The 21,255-nt window shown below is 42.7% G+C and overlaps 1 protein-coding gene and 1 long non-coding RNA gene across 3 annotated transcripts in view; both read left to right on the forward strand.

Annotated features, from left to right (window-relative positions):
* Nucleotides 1–508: 508 nt before the first annotated feature.
* Nucleotides 509–4,731, forward strand: LOC146856941 (luc7-like protein 3). Of its 2 annotated transcripts, XM_085647411.1 has the most exons (3): nucleotides 568–709; nucleotides 1,621–1,710; nucleotides 3,076–4,731. In XM_085647411.1, the coding sequence occupies exon 3, from the start codon at nucleotides 3,128–3,130 to the stop codon at nucleotides 4,241–4,243; it is 1,116 nt and encodes a 371-aa protein (XP_085503537.1). In that variant the 5' UTR covers nucleotides 568–709; nucleotides 1,621–1,710; nucleotides 3,076–3,127; the 3' UTR covers nucleotides 4,244–4,731. The 2 variants fall into 2 exon arrangements, with proteins under 2 accessions (XP_085503536.1, XP_085503537.1); XM_085647410.1 differs by lacking the exon at nucleotides 1,621–1,710 and having other exon boundaries at nucleotides 509–709.
* Nucleotides 4,732–6,131: 1,400 nt separating this feature from the next.
* LOC146856942 (uncharacterized) overlaps nucleotides 6,132–21,255 on the forward strand; it is a 385,883-nt gene continuing 370,759 nt past the window's right edge. Inside the window, exon 1 of the long non-coding RNA XR_014979833.1 lies at nucleotides 6,132–6,250. This is a non-coding gene — a long non-coding RNA (uncharacterized LOC146856942). The remainder of the gene's footprint in view (nucleotides 6,251–21,255) is intronic.

Below are 21,255 nucleotides of genomic sequence, written 5' to 3' on the forward strand. Positions count from 1 at the left end.
TTTTAATATTGCTATGTTCTTAAAATTCTGTATAAGGCACAGATCAAATCTTTAAACTTTAAACATCCAGATGTTCTGATTGTTAGCTGTACGCCAACAAATCCCATAAAACACAAAAAACAGTGCTCCATAACCATTTCTCTAAATTACTTTATACATGAACTTTGTTCATAATCAAAATACCTTCTATCTCTGACATGCTTTGTTCTCCCTGTGATTAATTGTTTTCACTTTGAAAGAGACTGGTTTGTCAGATTCTTGTATGCAATATCACAACAGGAATTTTATTAATTTGTTGTATTTGTATTTTGCTTTTATGGATGTGCATTGCTTCCGAATAAAGCTTTTATTGATTGATTGAAGTCTTCGTGGTACATTTTATTGTGCATCAATATAAATAATCGCGATATTTAGATGCTGTGTCCACCTTCGAGTGCAGGGACAGACCAACAGTCAGTACCTGTACCAACGAGAGAGGGCAACCTTCCGAGCGACGACGAACCAGAGAGAGGACAGGAGAGAGCGTCATCTGCTACACTAAGAACACACGCATCACCAGCGAGCACAGGGAGGGGCGCGCCCAGGGTAGAGCGCCCGCCGGAGCAACGAGAGGCAGGCCAGAGCGCCACAGCCCACTGTGACCACTGAGCGAGGCTGGACTGAGCGGGAGCAGTGAGGGAACGCCACCCGACCACAGCCAGAGCCACCGGTCAGTACCGCCGTGCGCGCACGCCCTATACCCTTTGGGCTTCTCTTAATCTACTGGCATTATCCGACCCCCTTCCAATAGGATATGGTGTTCCTTTATCCCAAAAGGCCGCTTGTTCTTCTTGGGCTGCTTTGAATGCTTGAATGCTGGCAGCTGCCTAGTAGGCTTTCGGCCAATAAGGAGCGAGATTAGTAGCAGGCCTGCCAATCAGGGATGGAATAGGGCGGGATGGGCTGATTAGCAGGTTTGCTAGCAATGTGATGGCTGCCAACGGCTACTTCAACCCCGCAATGTTGGGGCGCCGATACAAAAGAAGGACGAAACGCAGGGCTAATTTGGCGGATTCCTTATCTTTAGAGGGGTATCCCCAAACGATAAAGAGATGACCCATCAGTCGTAGGGGAGGAGGTGCTATGTTATAATAAATAATTCATCACAGTTCTACAAAATAGCAATACGCTGAAGTAATTGCGGAGTTTCTCACTATGTATTGAAATTAATGAGGAGCATAGCAGGTTCAGGGTCACAAGTGAGGTGGTAAGAAAGAACAGCATGTATGTCGGGTGAGATAAATTGTGGGGGAACTTTGTGAATCTGTTTTCACAGTTTCTGTGCCCACCTGTTTTCAATTTTCCTGTATTGTAGTCCAGTACTGTAACTTGTTTCTGCCTCATTCTAGACCCTGTCCTGCTCTCCCACCCTATCTCTGCACTTGTCAGGCCAGACCCATACTTATATTTTTGAAATTGGCAAGAGCCATAATAAAGACACTATTATATCTATCATCATCTTCATTACGATCGTGGTGCGTTCCTAATCTTTGTTTTGCTTTTGTGCCACACACTTTTGTCTCCCTATGTTTCCTGACTGATGACTTAATTGCTGCCCCTCTTCATTGTAACGAACGCAAGTAATTGAACACAATTCAGCCTAGTCATAAGTATTGTACTGGCCAACCTCGTGGCATCAACGATGAATGAAGTTACCGGTTATGACCACAGGTAGGTAACAGAGATACTTCAGCATTGGGTGCTTGCTCATGGTGCACTTCGTGGTTGCATTATTTATATTTGCATAGTGCATACCAGTAAACCGAATCTCTCCTCTAAAATGCTAATTTTGGCACTTCAAGAAATTAAGGCAAACGAAGATGTAAGTAATTTGACCTGAAACGCACAGTTTAGTCAGACGGGCAAGCTAACTCTTCATAACTGGTGTCATGGTTCTGAAGGCTGTAAATCAGCAACTAGAAAACCACTATTACTAAAGGCGTTTGTCAGGGCGGTTTCATAATCAGATCACACAAACTGCACATTCTCAGAATAAGTGAGCTGGAAAATAAGCAGAAGTAATCTTTGACATCATTCAGCTGACTGTTTTTACGACAACATTTTGATCATCTTGATTGCTAGAACTGACGATTCCGAAGAATGTTGTTTTTAAAAAAAAAAAATATATATATATATATCTGTACTATACATGACCTATTGAACTTTGTTTGGTTTAAAAAGATTTATTTGGCACTACAAAAGTTGTATACAAATTTGAGGAGTGTAAATTTGAATCCACAAAATAAAAAAATGTTTTACTTTTAAATCTTGTGCATTTATTTTATGTAACCCAAGCAGAGTTTGGAGCTGGAACTGTATGTACATTAGACCTCCTACTTTTCACCTTAATGCGCCTATGCAGCTAAATGCCCGGCAAATGTACTTGCACTTCACAGATTATATAACTGATCTTTACATAGTTACTTTAAAGTTGATGGAGGTTTTTCTATTCAACACGCATTGCGATTTTTCAGTAGGGGGTCGGGGTAGTAGCCCCATTACATATAGGGAGTACAGCAGACTATCATGCTGTTCATTGTCCCACTTATGGCCTTTTTTCCTTTCTCCATTTTGCGTAATCCTTAGTAAAGTTCAGTTCAAACAGGCAAAGCAATAAGAGGTACTATGCAAGATACAGGGCCGCTACAAGTTGAATATGTTCGCACTAATAAGGACTTTGGTTTGGAAGAATTACTCATCGTGCCCCTTTCCTCCTAGATACTCTATAACAAAATAAGTGAAATCAGACTTTCAGGAAAAAAGCTTAATTGTAACTTGCTGTTGTTGTTTGCAGCTTTATTACTACTACTACTACTGGTAGTAAGTTACTATTGCACCACAGACTAGTGCTTATTAGTATCAGAAGGCTGTATAACAGACTGTACGCTAAGGAAAAAAAATAGTGCACGTGTTTTTAATGCAGTGTGAAATTTCCCTTGTGTATACATTTTCTTGTTTTTGGTAGCGATTTGTAATTGTTTGGGCTTGAGCTTGTTCTGGGTTTTTTTTCAATGGACATTTTGTTTTGTTCTTCAGACCTGGCAACATCCTGATTGGTCGACAAGTTTGAAACCCCTCAGTTGGAAACATGCTGTCAGCCGCCCAGCTGCTCGATGAGCTTATGGGCAGGGATCGGAACTTGGCTCCTGACCGGAAGAGAGGCAATGTGCGCTGGGACCATGAAAGTGTGTGTAAATACTATCTCTGCGAATTCTGCCCTGCCGAACTGTTCACTAACACTCGCTCTGACCTGGGTCCCTGTGAAAAGATACATGATGAGAATTTACGTAAACAGTATGAAAAAAGTTCTCGCTTTTTGAAAGCTGGCTATGAAAGAGACTTTCTTCGATATTTGGAGAGCTTACTTGCAGACGTTGAGCGCCGTATACGTAGGGGTCATGCACGTTTGGCCTTGTCTCAGAGCCAACGGGCTGCTGGACCCACAGGCAAAAACGAAGAAAAAGTTCAGGTGTTAACTGAAAAAATGGATGAACTTCTGCAGCAAATTGAAGAACTGGGGTCTGAGGGAAAGGTGGAAGAAGCTCAAGGAATGATGAAACTAGTTGAACAACTCAAAGAGGAAAGAGAACTACTCAAGTCTACAACATCTACCATTGAGAGCTTTGCAGCCCAGGAAAAGCAAATGGAAGTATGCGAAGTGTGTGGGGCCTTTTTAATTGTAGGGGATGCACAGTCCAGGGTGGATGACCATTTAATGGGAAAACAGCATGTGGGCTATGCTACAATCAAATCCACTGTTGAAAAGTTAAAAGAAAAATTAAGGAAAAAAACAGAAGAACCTGACCGTGATGACCGTTTAAAGAAAGAAAAAGAAGATAAAGAACGGGAGCCAGAAGAGGGTAAAAAGCGAAGAGATGAGGAGGAAAAGTCTCGTGACAGAGAAAGGCGGAAAAGAAGTGGCTCTCGGAGTAGACATTCAAGCAGGACTTCAGACGAGAGAGGCAGCAGATCACGAGACCACCGGAGATCTAGGAGCCGTGATAGAAGGAGAAGCAGGAGTAGAGAACGTCAAAGGAGCCGTGACAGAGCTGAACGAAAACATAGGTCACGCAGTCGGGAGAGAAGATCTAGAAGCAGGGACCGCAAGCCCCACCGGCACCGAAGCAGAAGCAGAGATGGTGAGCGCGAAGGAAAACCAAAAGAACGAGAGAAGAGGTCCTCTGATGAAAAGAGGAGAAACTGAAAATCTACCTGTCTAGCAATAAGTACAGTCACAAAAAGCAAGAATAGGCGGGCGGTACTGACGGACATAAAAACTGAAAGTGAAACTTTCCATTTATAACTGATCAGAGCAACCTCTTTTCAGGAACAACTAAGCAATGAAGCTGTTGAAATCCACAAGCAAGCTTAAATTGGAGATCTTCAAATCAGGTGGAAAAAAGATAACGGTTTTGAGAAGCTTGAGGCTTGTTTTTTAATTTTAATGAAACTCATTGTCTAACGCCCATAATCTGAAGGTGTGTAAAATTAGCGCACACGCTGTTTGATAAATTTGAAACCTTTATCCGTCTCTTGCCCTTTCCTCCAAAGACATTGGTACATACCTGGAGTACCTGAAACTGTGGCTTGCACAATGTTTGCAGAGTTTTCATTCTTTGGCACTGAAACACGAGGATTACTGTTGACATTTGTTTGTATAAGCCAAGTTACAATAAATCCATTTTTTTACAACTTGGCTAAGCTACTTGATGTAAAAAGTAGGGGAAAAAACTAGATGGCAACATGCATATGGTATAAGCGGTAGTATCAGGAAGGTGTGTGTGTGTGTAACATACTGTTATCAGGCTAGACATGCAGTGCCAATCACGGCTACAGAATAAGCATTAGACTTACTTGGATATTTGGGCGCTCTTTTGTAAATAGTCATTGAAAAGGTTTGCCTGGCGGTCATGATTGGTTACAAGAACTCAGAAATCCTCCCCAGTAAAGATAATTGGATATAGATTAACCCCGCTCTTAATCTGCCCCGGTTCTGGAAGGGCACGTTGGACACTGGAGAGACGAGTCGAGGTTGCTTCTCTACTTAATTTCATGATCCTTATATATTTAACCTTACCTCCCACCAAGTAACTGCTTTCAGTGAATTTTGACCATTTATGTAATTATCACCCTCTTATTTTAGAAAACATTGCTGCTATATTTTAGTTCCAGTGACAGCGATGGGAGGCATTTGTTTATACCGATTGGCAATGTGAGCCTATTAAATCTTGTTCTAATAAGTAGAGTTTCACAATTTTGAGCAAAAAAAACATTGTAATAAGTCCTGAGTACATTGTGCACATTGGTGACGTTGGGTTCAGACCTTTTTAAGTTACATGTGCACAGTCCTTTTCAAATAGTGGGTTAAATGTGACCTACATTCCCACGCCCCGTTGCCAAACTTGCTCTAACTCAGCAATACCTTCTAGACCCCTCCTCGTCAAAGAGACCAGCTTTGTTTTAAACTTTGTTTTTTGGAACAACCTAAAAACTGAAAAACATGGTATATTTAAAGTGATCAGAAGTTGCATGTCAATGACCTGTTCAGCACATAACTGCGTACTGGTCTTGTTACTGATGTTGAAAGAAAGAGAACTTGCATTAGGGTGCATTGGTTGTGGCAACGCAGTTAAGTAAAGCATATGTATATTTAATGAGCTTCAAATTGCTTTGGTTGGAGACACATTCTCCACCAACTGTCCTGTTAGCTTCTTCTTTTCTTCATACTCTCACATTAAACCGACCTTCTAGGACCCCCGCCTCCTTGCTTATTGAGGATTTCAATTGTTTATTCTGTCTTTATGCCATGCTGATAAAATACAAAGCTTTTTTTATCTTTTTTAAATTGACGAGCGTAGTTGGATTTATCTAATTGAAAATATAGAGCCTTTTGGGGTTCTTTCATTTTGCTGATCTGTGTATGTGTTCATGAAGTATAATTAATGCTACTGATCAGGTTTCAGATTTTTAAAGTGGGTAATTTTGTTGTTTGTTTAGCTTTTTTTTTTCTGTGCTTCATTTTCCACTAAGTGCTAGTTTTTCACTTATGACACGTTTGTTCCCCCTAGTCTTATTTTTTTTTTTTTAAATTAGGTGTTCTATTCAGTTCAGATCAAACCAGTCCGGGTAGCAGGGCGCTTTCCGTAGTTCTGGGAACACCTTCCAACATGTGCTGGTTAGAAGGCAGTGAACTGCTTTGCAAAGGACAAAGGTACGTGTACAGCAACTTCCATGTTACGAAAGCAAAGAGAAATGTTTACAAAAACATTGAAGGAAAGAAACGATGCTACAAAGTATATCCATCTTAAAAATGGTTGGGTTAAGCAGGAGAGCCAAGTGGGGATATGGAAACGTTTCGGGTTTGTGCCTTAAGGTAAGAGAGTGGGTAATTGTCCTAAACAGCACAGGCAAAGAAAATAATGAGTTTGTCTTTTAGATTTTAACACTCATCTGATTAATGCTACAAGTGGTGCTAGTGATATCACAGAAGGAAAGTATTCGTGGCCAGATAAGTTGGGGGTATAAGAGCTTGTAGATGATGCAGGACGTTTCTCCTTCTCAAGTGCTGGCCATTAAAAATCTACATGAAACTGAAAACCATCAGAAGAATTTGTCCTGAACAGCAAGTAAGCTCAAATACAGAAGTCGTTCACCACAGTAAAACTATTTACATTCACCCATCAAATTTATTTCACTGGAAAGACTTAAACATCTTGGCTCCAGCAGTCTTTTCTTTCTAAAGTTGGAGCTCATTTCCATTAACCAAACTCCAGAATTGCAGTCTGAGCCTGGGTTGTATCCCACCTGGACAGCTTTAACCCCTTGTGTGCCACACCCTTTCCCCACCCTGTGCCGGCCGTTACATTAGCGGGCGGGGTTTATGACGAGCTGGACTCGTCATGGGCACAGCGCAACCGCGGCCCATGACGAGTCCAGCTCGTCATGGGCACACAAGGGGTTAATGAACTGTTCACTAACATCCTTCTGTCCCATCTTCCCTGCATTTCAAACAGTTGCACAAAAAGTATCTTATTTCCCAATGCACCCTACTGGAGCTTTATAGGCTCTCATACGTTCTGCATCACATTTAAGATTTGTGTAAGTGATCGAGATTTCCAGTAACCAAAAGAATGTAGGAAGCAATGCCATCTGGCCTGAGATCAAGAAATAGATGTGTAATTCCAGACCACAAACTGCCCGCTCATTTGCACAGAAGATCTACAATTCCCTACCAATACAGATCTGTTGAGTTCTTCTTTAATCTCTAGAAGGAATTGAAGATGTGGACCATCAAATATAATGTTACCATTTGATTTGTCTAGTTGACCCTGTAACGGGCTCTATGCGAAATAACTCTGCACTACCTGTAGTATGTGCCTCCCCCACCTAGTATGCCACCCATTCTGTTGAACACTCCATTGCTTTATAGCTAGGTTTATGCTTTATCAACTCAAACATTCACGCAAATCTAAGGGGTGTTATCTTGTTTTAAAGCAAACACAAGGAGATGATGGACAGAGTGCTGAAACTCTTCAAACACTCACCCCCAGTCAACAGATCTGGGTTCAATCCATCATTGTTCTGTAGCTCACTTTGCCAACCCAGTTCAGACACAGCTATATGCAAATCAGTCTTGACCCTGTGCCTCATGGGATCAGTCCAGCACGAGCTGCCAAGCCATGTCTTCTCTGGACCGGAAACAAGCATCCTGGGACCGGTTTCAGGCAGGCTAGCTTGAATCCAGTGGCAAAGTGAGCAAGGGACCCACGTCTGGGCATACCCTGCCTGTGTCTAAACTGGGGTGGCAAAGTGAGCTAAATAATGATGATGGATTCAACCCAGATCTGTGATTGGGGGTGAGTGTTTGAAAAGTTTCAGCACTCCGTCCATCATCAACTTGTTTGCTTTGTTTGCCCTAAGTTGGCAGGGTATGCCCAGACGTGGGTCCCTTGCTCACTTTGCCACTGTATTCAAGCTAGCCGGGCTGATGAGGGCTGTTAGCCCGAAACCGGTCCCAGGATGCTTGTTTCCGGTCTAGGGAAGACATGGCTTGACAGTTCGGGCTTGTCTGTTCCCGTGAGGCACAGGGTCAAGACTGATTTGTATATAGCTGTGTCTGAACTGGGGTGGCAGAGTGAGCTAAAGAATGATAATGGATTCAACCCAGATCTGTGTCTGGGGGTGAGTGTTTGAAAAGTGTCAGCACTCTGTCCATCATCAACTTGTGTTTGCTTTATCTTGTTTTAAGGCACATTGTATGTTGATTAGTGCTAAGTGCATAAAGCCTCCATGTCAAGTTCAATAAACCTCTTATTTCGTGACTTGGTTGGTACCTCCCATTGTGAGTACGAATGTCACAGCATCAATTTTTTTTCTTTTAGGTTATTGAAGAAAACCATGATTAGTGGTCTGTCTTGTAGTAATTGCCACCCAATGGAACCTCTTGCCTTTGGCAATGCAAAAAATGCCTAACGTGAAATAGCAGAAAGCATGAAAGGCTTTACTAAATCAATTTAAATAGTTGGCTCTATTTATATGATCTCTCTATACTGCAGTCTCGGTGCCCTTGGGTGGAAGAACACTTAACTAAGCCTATACATAAGTAAACAGATTTTTTCAAAGAAGTTGATGGATCTGCTGTGTTCCACAGTCATGCCCCATTTCTCACCCTCCTCCCAGTCTCCCCAGCTTATGGTTTCTGTTGGGTCAGTAAGTCTCTGTACTCCACATTATGGGCACCCACCCAACATGGGTGGGAGATGGGGTGATGGTCGTGAAGTAGGACTGGATGTAGAAATACGCTTGCGTTATCTGTTGTTCTGGTCCATCATTCTCTAGGTTTGTGGAAAGATTAAAAAAAAAGATGGGGCATCAGCTTAAATGATAATCATGGACTCCCAAGAAAGCTTATAGTGTACAATGGTGGTCCATTAGGCTGCTTTGAAATTCACTCAATTAAAATGTGGCAGTTCAAAGTAATTACTGCCTCAACCTGCTCACCCCACAGCAGAATACTGGGCTCTATACAGTGTAAAATAGAGGCCATGGAATCGTTTACTTGTTTAGAGCACTATCTGGCAAAACCTTGGAATGAAAAGTTATTGATGGAGGTGGTTTTTCAATTGCTAGTTTGCATAACCTTCATATACAAACGCCTGTTTTTGCCAAAGATAGACGATTGCAGCTTACTTGTTGTTGATTGAAACCCTGCAAAAAGGAATGTGGTCTGTGTGACCAAGTTATTGTCATATAGACCAGATGAAGGCCACAATCAACTGATGATTGAAATTGGATAACCACCTACATTTTAAACCTTATCTCTGAGTAGTCTTGAACAATTTTTATCCAGTCCCTACGTTTTGCACTTAGTAAAAGGATTTTTTTTTTGCATTTTGCAGATCACAACAAGCCAGTGGCCCTTTCCAGTCCATTCGAAGCCTTTACAACCCATTACAATAGGTCCTTCCCAGGTCTTCGGTTCCTCTTGCTTGAGCTATGCCTTGTGCTCAAGCAAGATTGTCCACATGGTTCCATCTTTTATGTGAAACAGTTTTAAAGCATGCTTCTTTGTGCACCTGATTTCTTTGGAACTTGGAAATAAAAATAGTTTGTTACATGGGCAGAAATTTGTAGTAAACGTGGTTTAAGTCCGGATATAAAATAAAGAGATTCAGGTACAGAATAAGCCTGGCGCAAATCCCAGAACCTGGTACCTAACCGGCATGTAACTCCATAAAATAATGAACCTATTGAGCTGGAAAAATAATTCAGTGTCCTTCACAATTGATCCGTAGGTTGTCAGATGAGATTTATTCAAATTTTCAACCAGATGATAAAGCCTTCTGTCTCTATGGACACACATAACCAATCGCAGAATTCAGTAAGGTGTACGATTGCAGCTAACGTGTTCTGTGACACAGTCACTTCTTTAAGCTGTTTAAAAGACAATAAAGGCTATTCAATGTAATCATAATAATAATGTTAAACATAATAGTACATAATACCCCAAATTGGCAATACCTACCAGAATTTCAAAAGGGCGTCCAAATCCCATTTTTATATTAGACATTCCAGAACTGAAACATGAAACATTTATAAAGCATTTACAGAGATCTTCAACACTGTTAAAAAAATCTTCTTATACACCTGTTCTCATTGAATATTGCAGTTGAATGCTTTAAATTTATTTCCTCCAAGTGTATTCCCTTCAAACGATGTAACATGACTTGTTTTTAAAAAGTGTGAAACAACTAATTTCTTATCGAATGATCTTTCTTGATTGTTAAAAGAAACCTATTTGCATACCAAGTAAACATGCTTTGAACCTCTGTTAGGCTGCAACAACTAGTCCAAATAATAATTTGGACTGCTTTCTAAAACCCAAGAGCAAAAATGTGCCTTTCTTGTTACTAATTTCTTCTTCCTCGATCTCAGGCACATTCTTCCTAAATAAACCAACGTAACCGTTCAGAAATCCAAAATTATAAAGTCCAAGAGCATACTCACTTACCTACTGATAAAATACTTAAGCAAACAATCCATTTCAGAATTCTAATCCAGTTAAGAGTAATTGTATGCAAAATAACCAAAAAAGAGAGAAACTCGCCCAACTCACATCTTACTCTAATCATTGTCACATTAAAGATTGCATATTATATTCAACTTACCAATTGATTTGAACAGTGGTACCCTTCAATCATCAACGAACGCTGACAAGCGATTTCAGCAACCTCAGACAATATCATTGTATTTAAAATCATGCAGTATGCATATCCTTAGGTATGGATAAAGGACCCCATGATGAGGTAATCTGAGAGAAAAAAAAGCATCCTATTCTCGTATAATACTAAATATTCACAAGTGCACCTCGTATGTTCACAACATCCTTTCTTGAATGTAATCTCAATCCTGATTCAAAAACTACTAGTCTACCACACTAGTAAATACATTGTTTATTATCTTTCACACTTGATAATTTGCTAGTTGGAAAACAAAATAATTATCTCATTGACTCCACTAAATCTCCTTACCAAACTAAATGAAAACATCAAAAAAATAATCATGATGGAAACTGAATACAGGATTAGAACACCTATTATCCTCGCCAAGTTGCACCATCAAACGTCCCTCTGTACTATTCCTCATCCAGTTATCAGCACATACGAAATCTTACTCTTATTCAGCAAATTAATGAAATAAAACCATTAGGAGCTAACACACAAATTGACGCGTTTAAACAATGTAGTCTAGCCTTTACAATATGATTCTTCTTTCAATTCTCTACTTATTGAAAATATAAAATTAATTAATATACAAAAACTGCAAATAACTAAATATTAATATCACTTCCTATGATACATACCCCCATTTTTATCATACAACCATACTGCCCCTCTACTGATATCCTAACTCAGTTCCCAAAAAGAAAACCGTAATCTCAATATACCAAAAGGTTCAAAGTATTGATTAAATTAAAAAAATGCACTTAATATTTAGTCTTCCAAAGCTGTGATTCAAGCTCGTTGTTATCCTATAACTGTATCAGTATTCCCCCAACGTGTTAGAACTCCCTCACTTATTGAAAGAAGCAAATGGATTTCTACTAATCTAAGAACGATACTTGCATACTTGGGCACAAATGGATCTATATTATATATATCCTAATGTCACTACAAAGCCTTGTTCTCAATGATACCTGTCTACATCAAAGTATATAATTCTCTATATTAATCCCCATTGGAACCATATTCAAGTTGTTAATCCAATAGATCTCTCTCATTCTGTACTTCTTTTCCGAACTTCCTCCTCTCCTATTTGTGTGTTCAAGCCCAACAAATCATGTGATCCAATTCTACATTGCTATGTGATTGACTTAAATGTTTAGTTAAAGGATATTTCAAATAATTTTTAATGGCATGAACATGTTCCTTCCATTGGTCTTTCAACTTGCATGTGGTGGGTCCTACGTATTGTTTCTTGCAGATACATATGATCATATTTACACAGTTTGAGGTTTCAATTTATACATGACTTGCTTTTAAATTCATATGCCTTTGTGATGCAATTGACATTTTTTTCATTATCTAGCAGACTTGCAATATATGCAACAACCACATTTATAGCATCTCATTGGAAGGGTGGGTAGGTAACCACTTGCCCATCCTTCCTGTGTCTCGCTCTTCCTTAAATGTAATGCCGTCACTGGGACGGAGTATTTTCCTAAGTGTAGGTGCTTCTTATATGTAATCACTGGTTTCTTCAACCAAAAAGCAGCAGTGTCAAAGGAGAAAACTTCCCAGTGCTTGCAAGACTCTTATAGATCAAATAAATGTCTCCGCTATATGTGGGAACAAATCTCATCATCTCTTGAGTTTCCCTAGAGAACGTAGTCTTATCTTTGAGCAGAGCGCTTCTACTAATTGTACTCACTTGACACTTGGCCAAATCAAAAATTCTTTCTTCATAGCTCCGTTGAAAAAAAAAAAACGTTGCATGATTATTGCTGCGTGTGACTCATATCCTGTCTCTTAAAGATCCGTTTCTCCTACCTCTCAAATATCCCCAATGAGTGGGTCATGTATCTATTTCTTCCATGACCCGAGCTAGCATATAATATCGCATTTGTTGAAGTGGGCTTCCTATTAAGTCTCGAAGCATGTTTACATTGCTAACATACAATTCCAAGTCCAAAAAGCCGACCTTCTGATATATTCTAAACTTAAAGTGACATTAAATCTGTTTGTATTCAGATATTCATAATAAGTTAGCAGAATTGGCAATCACCAGGGACGCACACTCTTCCTCACCGGCCTGACTACTTTAACATGTGCTACCTGGAACATCCGTGGTCTTAATGACCACAAGAAGGCACATCTCTTGAGGCGCTCGGCTGCGATCTGCCCCCTTTAGGAGACCCATCTAAGAGATACGACTTGTGATAGACTGAAGTCCAACAAATCGAGTGAGGTGTTCCTCATGTTACTCCAACTACTCCTGTGGGGTTGCCACTTTAATTAAAAAAGGTACTTCCTGGTAAACCTTAAAGGTAATTAGCGACACAGAAGGACGTTACGTGTTGGTTCTTGGGGTATTGTTTCACCAAAGGGTCCTAATTGCCAATGTCTACAGACCGAATGTAGATGACCCCCCTCCTTCTTCCAGCAGGTATGGCACATTATACAATCAATGGGGGATGCAGCATTAATATGGGGTGGCGATTTCAATACAGTACTGTCACTGAGAGAGGACAGGGTAGGCGCCTCGCGCGCACCACCCACAGGCGGCCGCAGTATTAAAACAATTAATAGATGACTACGGATTAATAGACTCTTGGTGGAGTCTTCATCCCAATACCCGGGAGGGCACGTGTATCATGCAGCAACATAAGGCGTGGTTGCACTTAGATTTTTGGCTTACCTCCCCTGACCTGCACTCTTGGGTCTCGGAGGCGTCCCACCACGCTCGCACGCTTTCGGACCACTCTCCAGTCACATTGACCCTCCAGATACCCAAGCCCTATAGACAACCCTTCACATGGCAGCCTATTGATGCCGGTCACGCCATTTTCCGAAATGCCCCGGGGAGGAAGCAGACTCCCCTTCTCGCTGATTTGAGAAACTTCTGAATGTTTTTAAAGAAACTGGCTCATCTATAGCCCCCTGCTCATATTTACCTGTGGCTGCTCTGGGAATCCTTTTCTGGCGCTTGCTAGAATGAAAAGTTGATGCTAATATATGCGGTTAATCACTGATCCATTGCTGGATTGGAGCCAGTTATCTTATTCCCCGCTTGCTCTCCTGGGGAATCTTATTTCTTCTTCCTGCCCAGGTTTGTTTGTCTGTCCCATTCTGCTTGACCATCTTCTCCCTGATGAAGGTGTGGCCCCGGCCGGGGCTAGACACAGAAACGCACGTTGGCGTTTAATTTGTGTCGGGTAGCTGGACTTTAACTACCCTCACCCTTTGGATGATATATGAAATCTTGTCGTTCTATCATCATGTGGGATCTGTATTACTCCGATGCTGTTTCGGATTTTTGTTTTAGAATGTGAATGTGTGTTTTGATTTGAGTGCATGTTAGTATGACTGACCATTTTGATTGAGTTTTGTGGCACATTGCATTGCTGTTGCACCAATTTTGGATGTAATTTCTGTATGTTTTTGTTTTTTAATTGCCTTATCAACTGATCTTGACTATTGGAAAATCAAACTGAAAAATATTTTTGATTAAAGCAGTTGATCATCGGATTATTTGTTGCAATTGTCGGTCCCGGCCTTGTTGTGCCTATTATGGGATCCTCTTTGAGGACCCTTTAGAAGTAGTTAGGCAGGTAACCCGTCCTTTGATTGGAACCCTTCACATGGCGCCTGCCACCCAATGCTCTACTGGACTCAGTCTTCAGGGAGGAGTTACACTCGCACATAAGAGAATACTTTGACAAGAACACGGGGTCCGTGAAATCGGTCGGGACCTTATGGGAGGCCTTCAAAGTGGTTATACGTGGACACTGCATTGCGGGGGCAAACAGGGTGCTCAGGGACATACGTAGCTGTTTGGGCCGTCTAGACTCACAGATACACGCACTGGAACAACAATATTTCGCAACACCATCAGCGGGGACACGGGCAAATTCGTAGTAAACTGGCTGAATATCAGGAGACTGCTGACGGGGAGATAAAGTTTCTCCACAAACATGCGATCGTGAGGAGGTACGGCGAGGGAGACCGGCCCAGGAGGACACTTGCAAACCTTCTGAGACCACCCAGGGGCGCCACCTTTATTAGTGCATTTCATACCCTTACCATTGATCTGGTACACTTCCCTGCCCCCCCCCCCAACCCCGCCCCGGGGATATTTTAAATACCATGCGGGAGTTTTACACACAGCTATACACGTCCCAAGTGACACCATCGAACTCGGTACTTGAGAACTATTTTGACTCTATAGCACTTGTATGGTTTAACAATGCCCTCCGTGAGTATCTTGACGTACTGTTTACGGTGGAAGATGTCCGTAGGGTCATTGGCAGCATGCGGGCAGACAAGGTGCCGGGAGCGGACGGCCTTACCGCGCAATTTTGCAAAGAATATTCTGAGGAGCTCGCCCCTCACCTCCTTGAGGTGTACCAGGAAGTAATCCTCCCTGCATCGATGCAAGAGGCAATCACAATTACCCTTCTTAAACCCGACAAGGACCCCCCAGCAATGAGATTCATATCGCCCACTCTCATTGATTAATTTGGACGCCAAGATTTTCGCAAAACTCTTGGCTACCAGACTCCAGCGGCTATTCCCATTGATAGTCCTGTTGGATCAGTCCGGCTTTGTACCAGGCAGATCAACCTTGCACAATCTTAGAACCTTGTTTGGGCTGTTACAATATTTAGCACCACACGTGCCTCCTGGTCAAGCGCTCCTGGATGCCTCAAAGGCGTTTGATTCACTTGAGTGGGGATTTCTCTTTCCTCTGCTCAGGAGGATAGGCCTTAGCCCGATCTTCAAGCAAATACAGCTGCTCTACACGCAACCAACGGCGCGTCTGAGTTAATGGGCTAATATCAGAGCTGTTTGCTATAACACGAGGTACCAGACAGGGAAGTCCTCTGTCGCCATTACTGTTCGCGATTGCGACAGAACCCTTGGCAGCGCGCCTGTGTCAACACCACGCAAATAGGGGGATTGGTTTTACAACTAGGGCGCTCACGGTGTCCATGTATGTGGACGACATCACGCTTTATATGGTGAGCCCCAAAGACAACCTGGCGCCCATGACAAGAGAGGTAGTTCGCTTCGGCGGGCTCTCTGGAGTAAACATCAACTGGAGCAAATCCGTGATCCTACCACTTACGCCCGGCACTATGGTCTTTGTCACCGACTACCCGTTAGTATGGGCCTCTGGCCCAATTCGCTATCTGGGTGTATGGTTCAGTAATGATCTGCAGGAATTGAGAACAGGGTGAGACAGTGGAAGACTATTCCTCTTTCTCTGGCGGGTCGTATAGCGGTGGCTAAAATGGTAATACTGCCAAAACTACTTTCTTTTTGTAAATATTCTGCTACCGTTCCCAATGCACTTTAAATGCTTGAGATCGCTTATGATAGAACTGGTGTGGGCAGGGTGTCAACCAAGGATAGCCTGGGAAATCCTAACACTACCACAGGAACAAGGGGGCTTGGCAGCCCCGGACTTTGTCCTTTATGCATACAGTGCACCGGTGCAATTTTTTTACATTTCTGGGTACACCCCATACCCTATCAGCCACATGTCAATAAAAATAGACCGTGCAGCTCCCCTCCCAAATTCGACAGCAGTATTCCATCCTTACAAGCGCCCGTGTGAGGAAATGGACAGTAGAAGTCGTGCGATGGGCATGGGAGGGTCTTCGTAAACAGGCACACCTAGAGGTGTTATACGCACCATCCATACCCCTCCTACACAACCCCATGTCTCCCCCCCCCCCCCCCCCCCACTTATGGAATGAAAGGCACAAGAACGCGCAAGCACACACATGGCAGTAGGTGGTGAACTCTACCCTGATGATACTGTACTTACTCTGCAGCACATGTGTTCCCCCGCAGAGCCGACAGCACTCGCTATGCTGTTGTATTACCAGCTGCGCGCATCCTGTAAGAGCAGGTTTCCCACATTTCCAGTATCCCCACCGTCGCTGGAAAACCTGCTGGCGGTGGAGTCGGGACGAAAGTTTATATCCCGCATCTACAAAGTCTCTCCGATCGCGGTCCCACCTTTGGGTCTGGCCTGGGAGGAAGAGCTAGGGGTACCCCTCACAGATGAACAATAGAGGTTGAGTTGTAAACAGCTGGAGTGACTTTAGCCCAACTACCGCGTCTGTCTAATTCACTTCAAATACCTTCATCGCCTTTACCGTACTCCCATACAACTACATAAAATGGGGCTCCGCAAAGATGACTGTTGCTGGAAATGCAGTGCCCCACATGCAACCTTCTTGCATTTGGCTTGGATCTGTAGGCCTATAGCGAACTTCTGGCTTGAAATCTTACAACACATTAAAAACATTACCGGGTTGGACCTCCCCTGCACACCACTGGCATCCATGCTTGGGGTACTAGAGACAGTGCCTCCTAAATCATGCAAATTACCCGAACTGCTTCTCTTAATGGCTAAACGACAAGTGGCCTTACACTCTGGAGTAGCTAAACCCCCGATGACAAAATATTGGGTTACAAATGTTACTTATTGCAGGACATAACTGTCAAACTATTGGGAACTTCTGCTGACCAAATCCCAGCCTGAAGATATTTGGGAACTGTATGTGACTTGGCTGAATTCTAGGGCGGGGGATGACTAATGTAGTGATATCATGTTGTGTGTCCCTGTAAAGATGCTCATTCGACTGTGCTGTATAGCCTTGGAAGTGTAAGTTGTGTATGCTCATGCTCATTGCCGCTTCATGTTACAGGAATTGTATTGACGCCCGCAAGGAGGAGTGGACTGCCTGCAGTACTGATATGTCCGGACTAATCATTCGTAGTACAGCACTGCAATGTTCGTTTTTTGTTACTTATGTTATGAAAATGCAAATAAAAAACAATAAAAAATACTCATAAGTTCCTCAGCCAAATCTTTCCAAATGGTAAATAAAATAGTTGATCTAGCGTCCCAAGCTTGCTAACTTGTCACACTCTTCCCATTCTGTCCAATAATGCTTCCTCTCATACAGACCCATGAAAAGGTTTGCATAAGAGGGGGAAAACTTGGAACCCAGGGCTGTGTCCCTCTTTTGTTGGAGCAATTGATTATGATAAAGAAAAAAATTGTTAGTACAGATTCAGATAAACCAGTGACCATCCGCGAATGTTGCAAATAACTAGCTGATTTGGTATAAAGAAAAGTCTTAATAGCGTCCAGTCGTATGGAATGTTGTATGTTTGTATTCAGATTTTTGAGACATCCAGGATCACCAGTAAATATTCTAGTTCCCATGAGATGTCCGTCGTTTGCCTCAAAGCATCCTTGCTATCCTTAATATATGAAAATAAAGTAGAAACAAAAGGAGATGAATATCAACATATTCTGACACCTGTTCGGTGTGTGATCCAATGGCAGAAATTATTGGCCAACAAGGTGGAATTTTAACTTTCGTGTGTATTTTATGCTTCAAATCTTTTTATTCAAATACGCCAAATGATGAAATGCAAGTGTAACACAGTACTCTGCACCATGCAAAGTTCTATAATTCTTGGCACTGTATTATAACAAAAACCCTAATAACCCTCCGACCTTCCTCCCAAAACTCACTCAGTTTGCTCCTGTGAAGGTAAGTGGTTAACAGCACAATACATAGCACTAAGAATCAACCTGTTATTGGGTAGTCGGGACAAACTCCGACCGGTGCAATATGTGAAGATATTTAGGACACGCTAATCCTTGAAGTCCTGCGCAAGGAGATACAAGTAAGAACGCCATGTGCTTCATACAGGTTCATCTCCAGGCCTGGGGTCATCCAAGACACCAGAAGGAATCTCCCTTGGAGTGAAGGAGTCACTCCCCTGTAGCTGCAGGCACCTCAACCAAGCTGACTTGTCTGCTGCTCCTGACGTCCCACACACTCCGAGAGGCTCAGCAACACAGGTGGTGGTTCTGCAACACCCTTGAGGCCTGCACTGTCTTCTCAGCAAGTTTGAAGTCAGTAGCTCTCGTCGGATCTGCTGGAGCAATACCCCTGTGCACCTCGTCGAGTTGCCCTTGCTGACTCTTCTCCAGAGGTTTTCGGGCTCCAAGAAGCTCCAGCATCTATATCTACCAAGATCTTGGTCCTCACCGCATCTTCTGCACCGTGGGCCTGCATTCTTGGTGAGCTGCTCTAGGTCCTCTTGTTTCTCCTGTGTCTTCGGCTTGTGTGTCCTCTTGAGGGTGGTCTTTGGCTCCAGTGGGCTCCCCTGCTTACTCAGGCCTGCTCTGACTCACCTGCACTTTGAGAGTCACTTGGACCTTACTGGTCCCGACACTGCACCTTTGTTGCTTTTCTCGTCTGTTGCTGCTGCGAAGGCTTGTTGGTGCTCCCCACGGACAGCAACCCCCTGGCTCTCAACTTCTGATATGGACAGTTCATGAATGGCTCCAGGTCTTCCACAGCATCACCTGGTCCTCGCAGCTGCAGTGACAAGGGCACCGTCAACTCTCTTGCATCGTCTGTCATCGGTGGTCATTGGTCTTCAGTGCTTCCTAGACTTCATAGACTCTGTCCCCTCTGCTTGCAGGTACTCCTCGTCGAGAATTCACCCTTGGATTCCACCAGACACTTTCACCTTCGCCAGCGGCATCTTTCCTGAAGTCCTCTATTGTGGTCTATGGCGGTTTCCAGTGTTGATTCGCACCTAAGCACTCGGCTTACCTGGTGTAGTTATACTGCTTCCCAGGGTATCCATGGGTAGGGTGACTCCAACTTTCCATCTTTCACTGCATTTCTTTAGAATCCTATGGAAAGGGTCCTTCGTCTTGAAAACTGTGACCGCGACTTCCCCATTGACTTGTACTGAGCACTTTGTCGTGTTTCTACTCTGCACATGGCCTCCAGGGCACTTACCTTGGGTGGTTCCTTAGGTCCCCAGCTCTTCTAAGTCTTCTGGGTCCAGTCTTGACTTCAGTCTCGGTTCACGTTCCACTTTATTAGTATGTGGTTTGTTCTCCCCCTGGAAACCACTGTGTATTTGTGCTACTTACCTGTTCTGTTGCTAAAGTATTGTGTGTAATGTGAGTCTATCTCCGGGTAGGAGATATTGCAATGTGTAAAATAATACATATTTTTATAACCCCACAGTGTGGTTGTTTTTCACTTAACCTACACTATATGATTAGTACTGGTAAAATAAGCTGCTTCACACTCGTTATGGACTAAGCCTGAAGGCTGCTCTCAATATCTACCACTTGGAGAGCTTTCTATGGTTGTCTAAGACCATGAAAATTGCCATAAGGGTTGCCTGGATTAGTGCAGGGTGCTTCACTTAACTCCTTAACCGCGGCGCAAATTCCGCCGCGGTGCGGGAGTTCTAATGAGTGGTCGGGGCCGTGTCGGCCAACGGACATGCGCAGCACTAGCGAGGTAGTGCTCGCGACGGCCGTTGGCCGACGTGAGCACGGAACGGGTTAAATAAGTGTGCACTGTATAACAAGCCAGCCTCCCACATCCACTCATGGATTTTGAGGCACCAAGATTCGTGTAGCGCAAAATTCAGGACAACTGCTATCTCGTGTTACTGTGAGACAGTAAAAAAAACTCCACACTCATTCAAAGCAGGTTCGTTTAACCACCGGACTCTTTTCTCAGAGGTGGTGATTATATATCCATGACCTTTTAACCTGGAGTCTTTTACAGTCTCCTGAAAAGCTAGTAGGAGGCCGTAATCTAGGGTTAACCTTTTTCATGCAGTCCGTTCTGATGACGTTTAAACCTGTGTAGAGATTAGTTACCCAGCAACAAAATGTCATAGGTGAAAGATGATTATCTGTGGAGCCATGCTAAAGAAGGGATTTCCAAACTTTCCAAGTCAGATTAGTCAATGATTTTCTGTTTGTCTTTCTATATGTGGAGAACAGTGAACATTAGAGAGAGATGGGATCTGAGGGTCTATTGAATCTGTGCCTGATAAAATGTGAGTTTGGTAGACCACACTATGAGAAAAGCAGAGACAATTGCAAAGAGCATGAAGAGATTCCAGTGGGCAGAGGTGCAAGATTTTTTCTTGGGCCTATGATCAGGAAAGGACATGGTTTTAATGTTTTGGAATCTTTCCTGAAGATACCAAGGGTAACAAATTGCTGTAGTCTGTGGGATAGGATAGTAGCTTGGATCCCCATTTTCCTACAAGTAAACTGTTATAGTGGCAGATTATATCTGAAGACTTGGGATTGGAAAGATACCTTGTTGTCATAGATTACTTGTAGAGTCTGACCAGAATCAGAATTAAAAATGGGGCTGCTCCCAATTTTATCTGCCACCAAAGATGAAAACGTGCTTCGATTAATTTTTAAATAGGTTTTTATTGCTACTATTCAAAAAACCTTTAGATAATCTAAAAGAGTGCAGGTCTTAGTCAGTTGTTCCAGGGTATCAGATGTTCAAAAGGATGCTAACATTCCATTACACCAATCGCTCTACTATAGCGCAGAGAGAAACTTTACATTTTTTAAGTATAATCCAAAGATTCTTCATTATCATCTAAACTTCTCTAAACT

Source organism: Triturus cristatus, chromosome 3_2 (assembly GCF_964204655.1).
Source record: "Triturus cristatus chromosome 3_2, aTriCri1.1, whole genome shotgun sequence".
Lineage (NCBI taxonomy): Eukaryota > Metazoa > Chordata > Amphibia > Caudata > Salamandridae > Triturus > Triturus cristatus.

What these genes read in the sequence shown, in the direction of transcription:
- LOC146856941 (XM_085647410.1), top strand. Translation starts at nt 3,128, where the DNA reads ATGCTGTCAGCCGCCCAGCTGCTCGATGAGCTTATGGGCAGGGATCGG.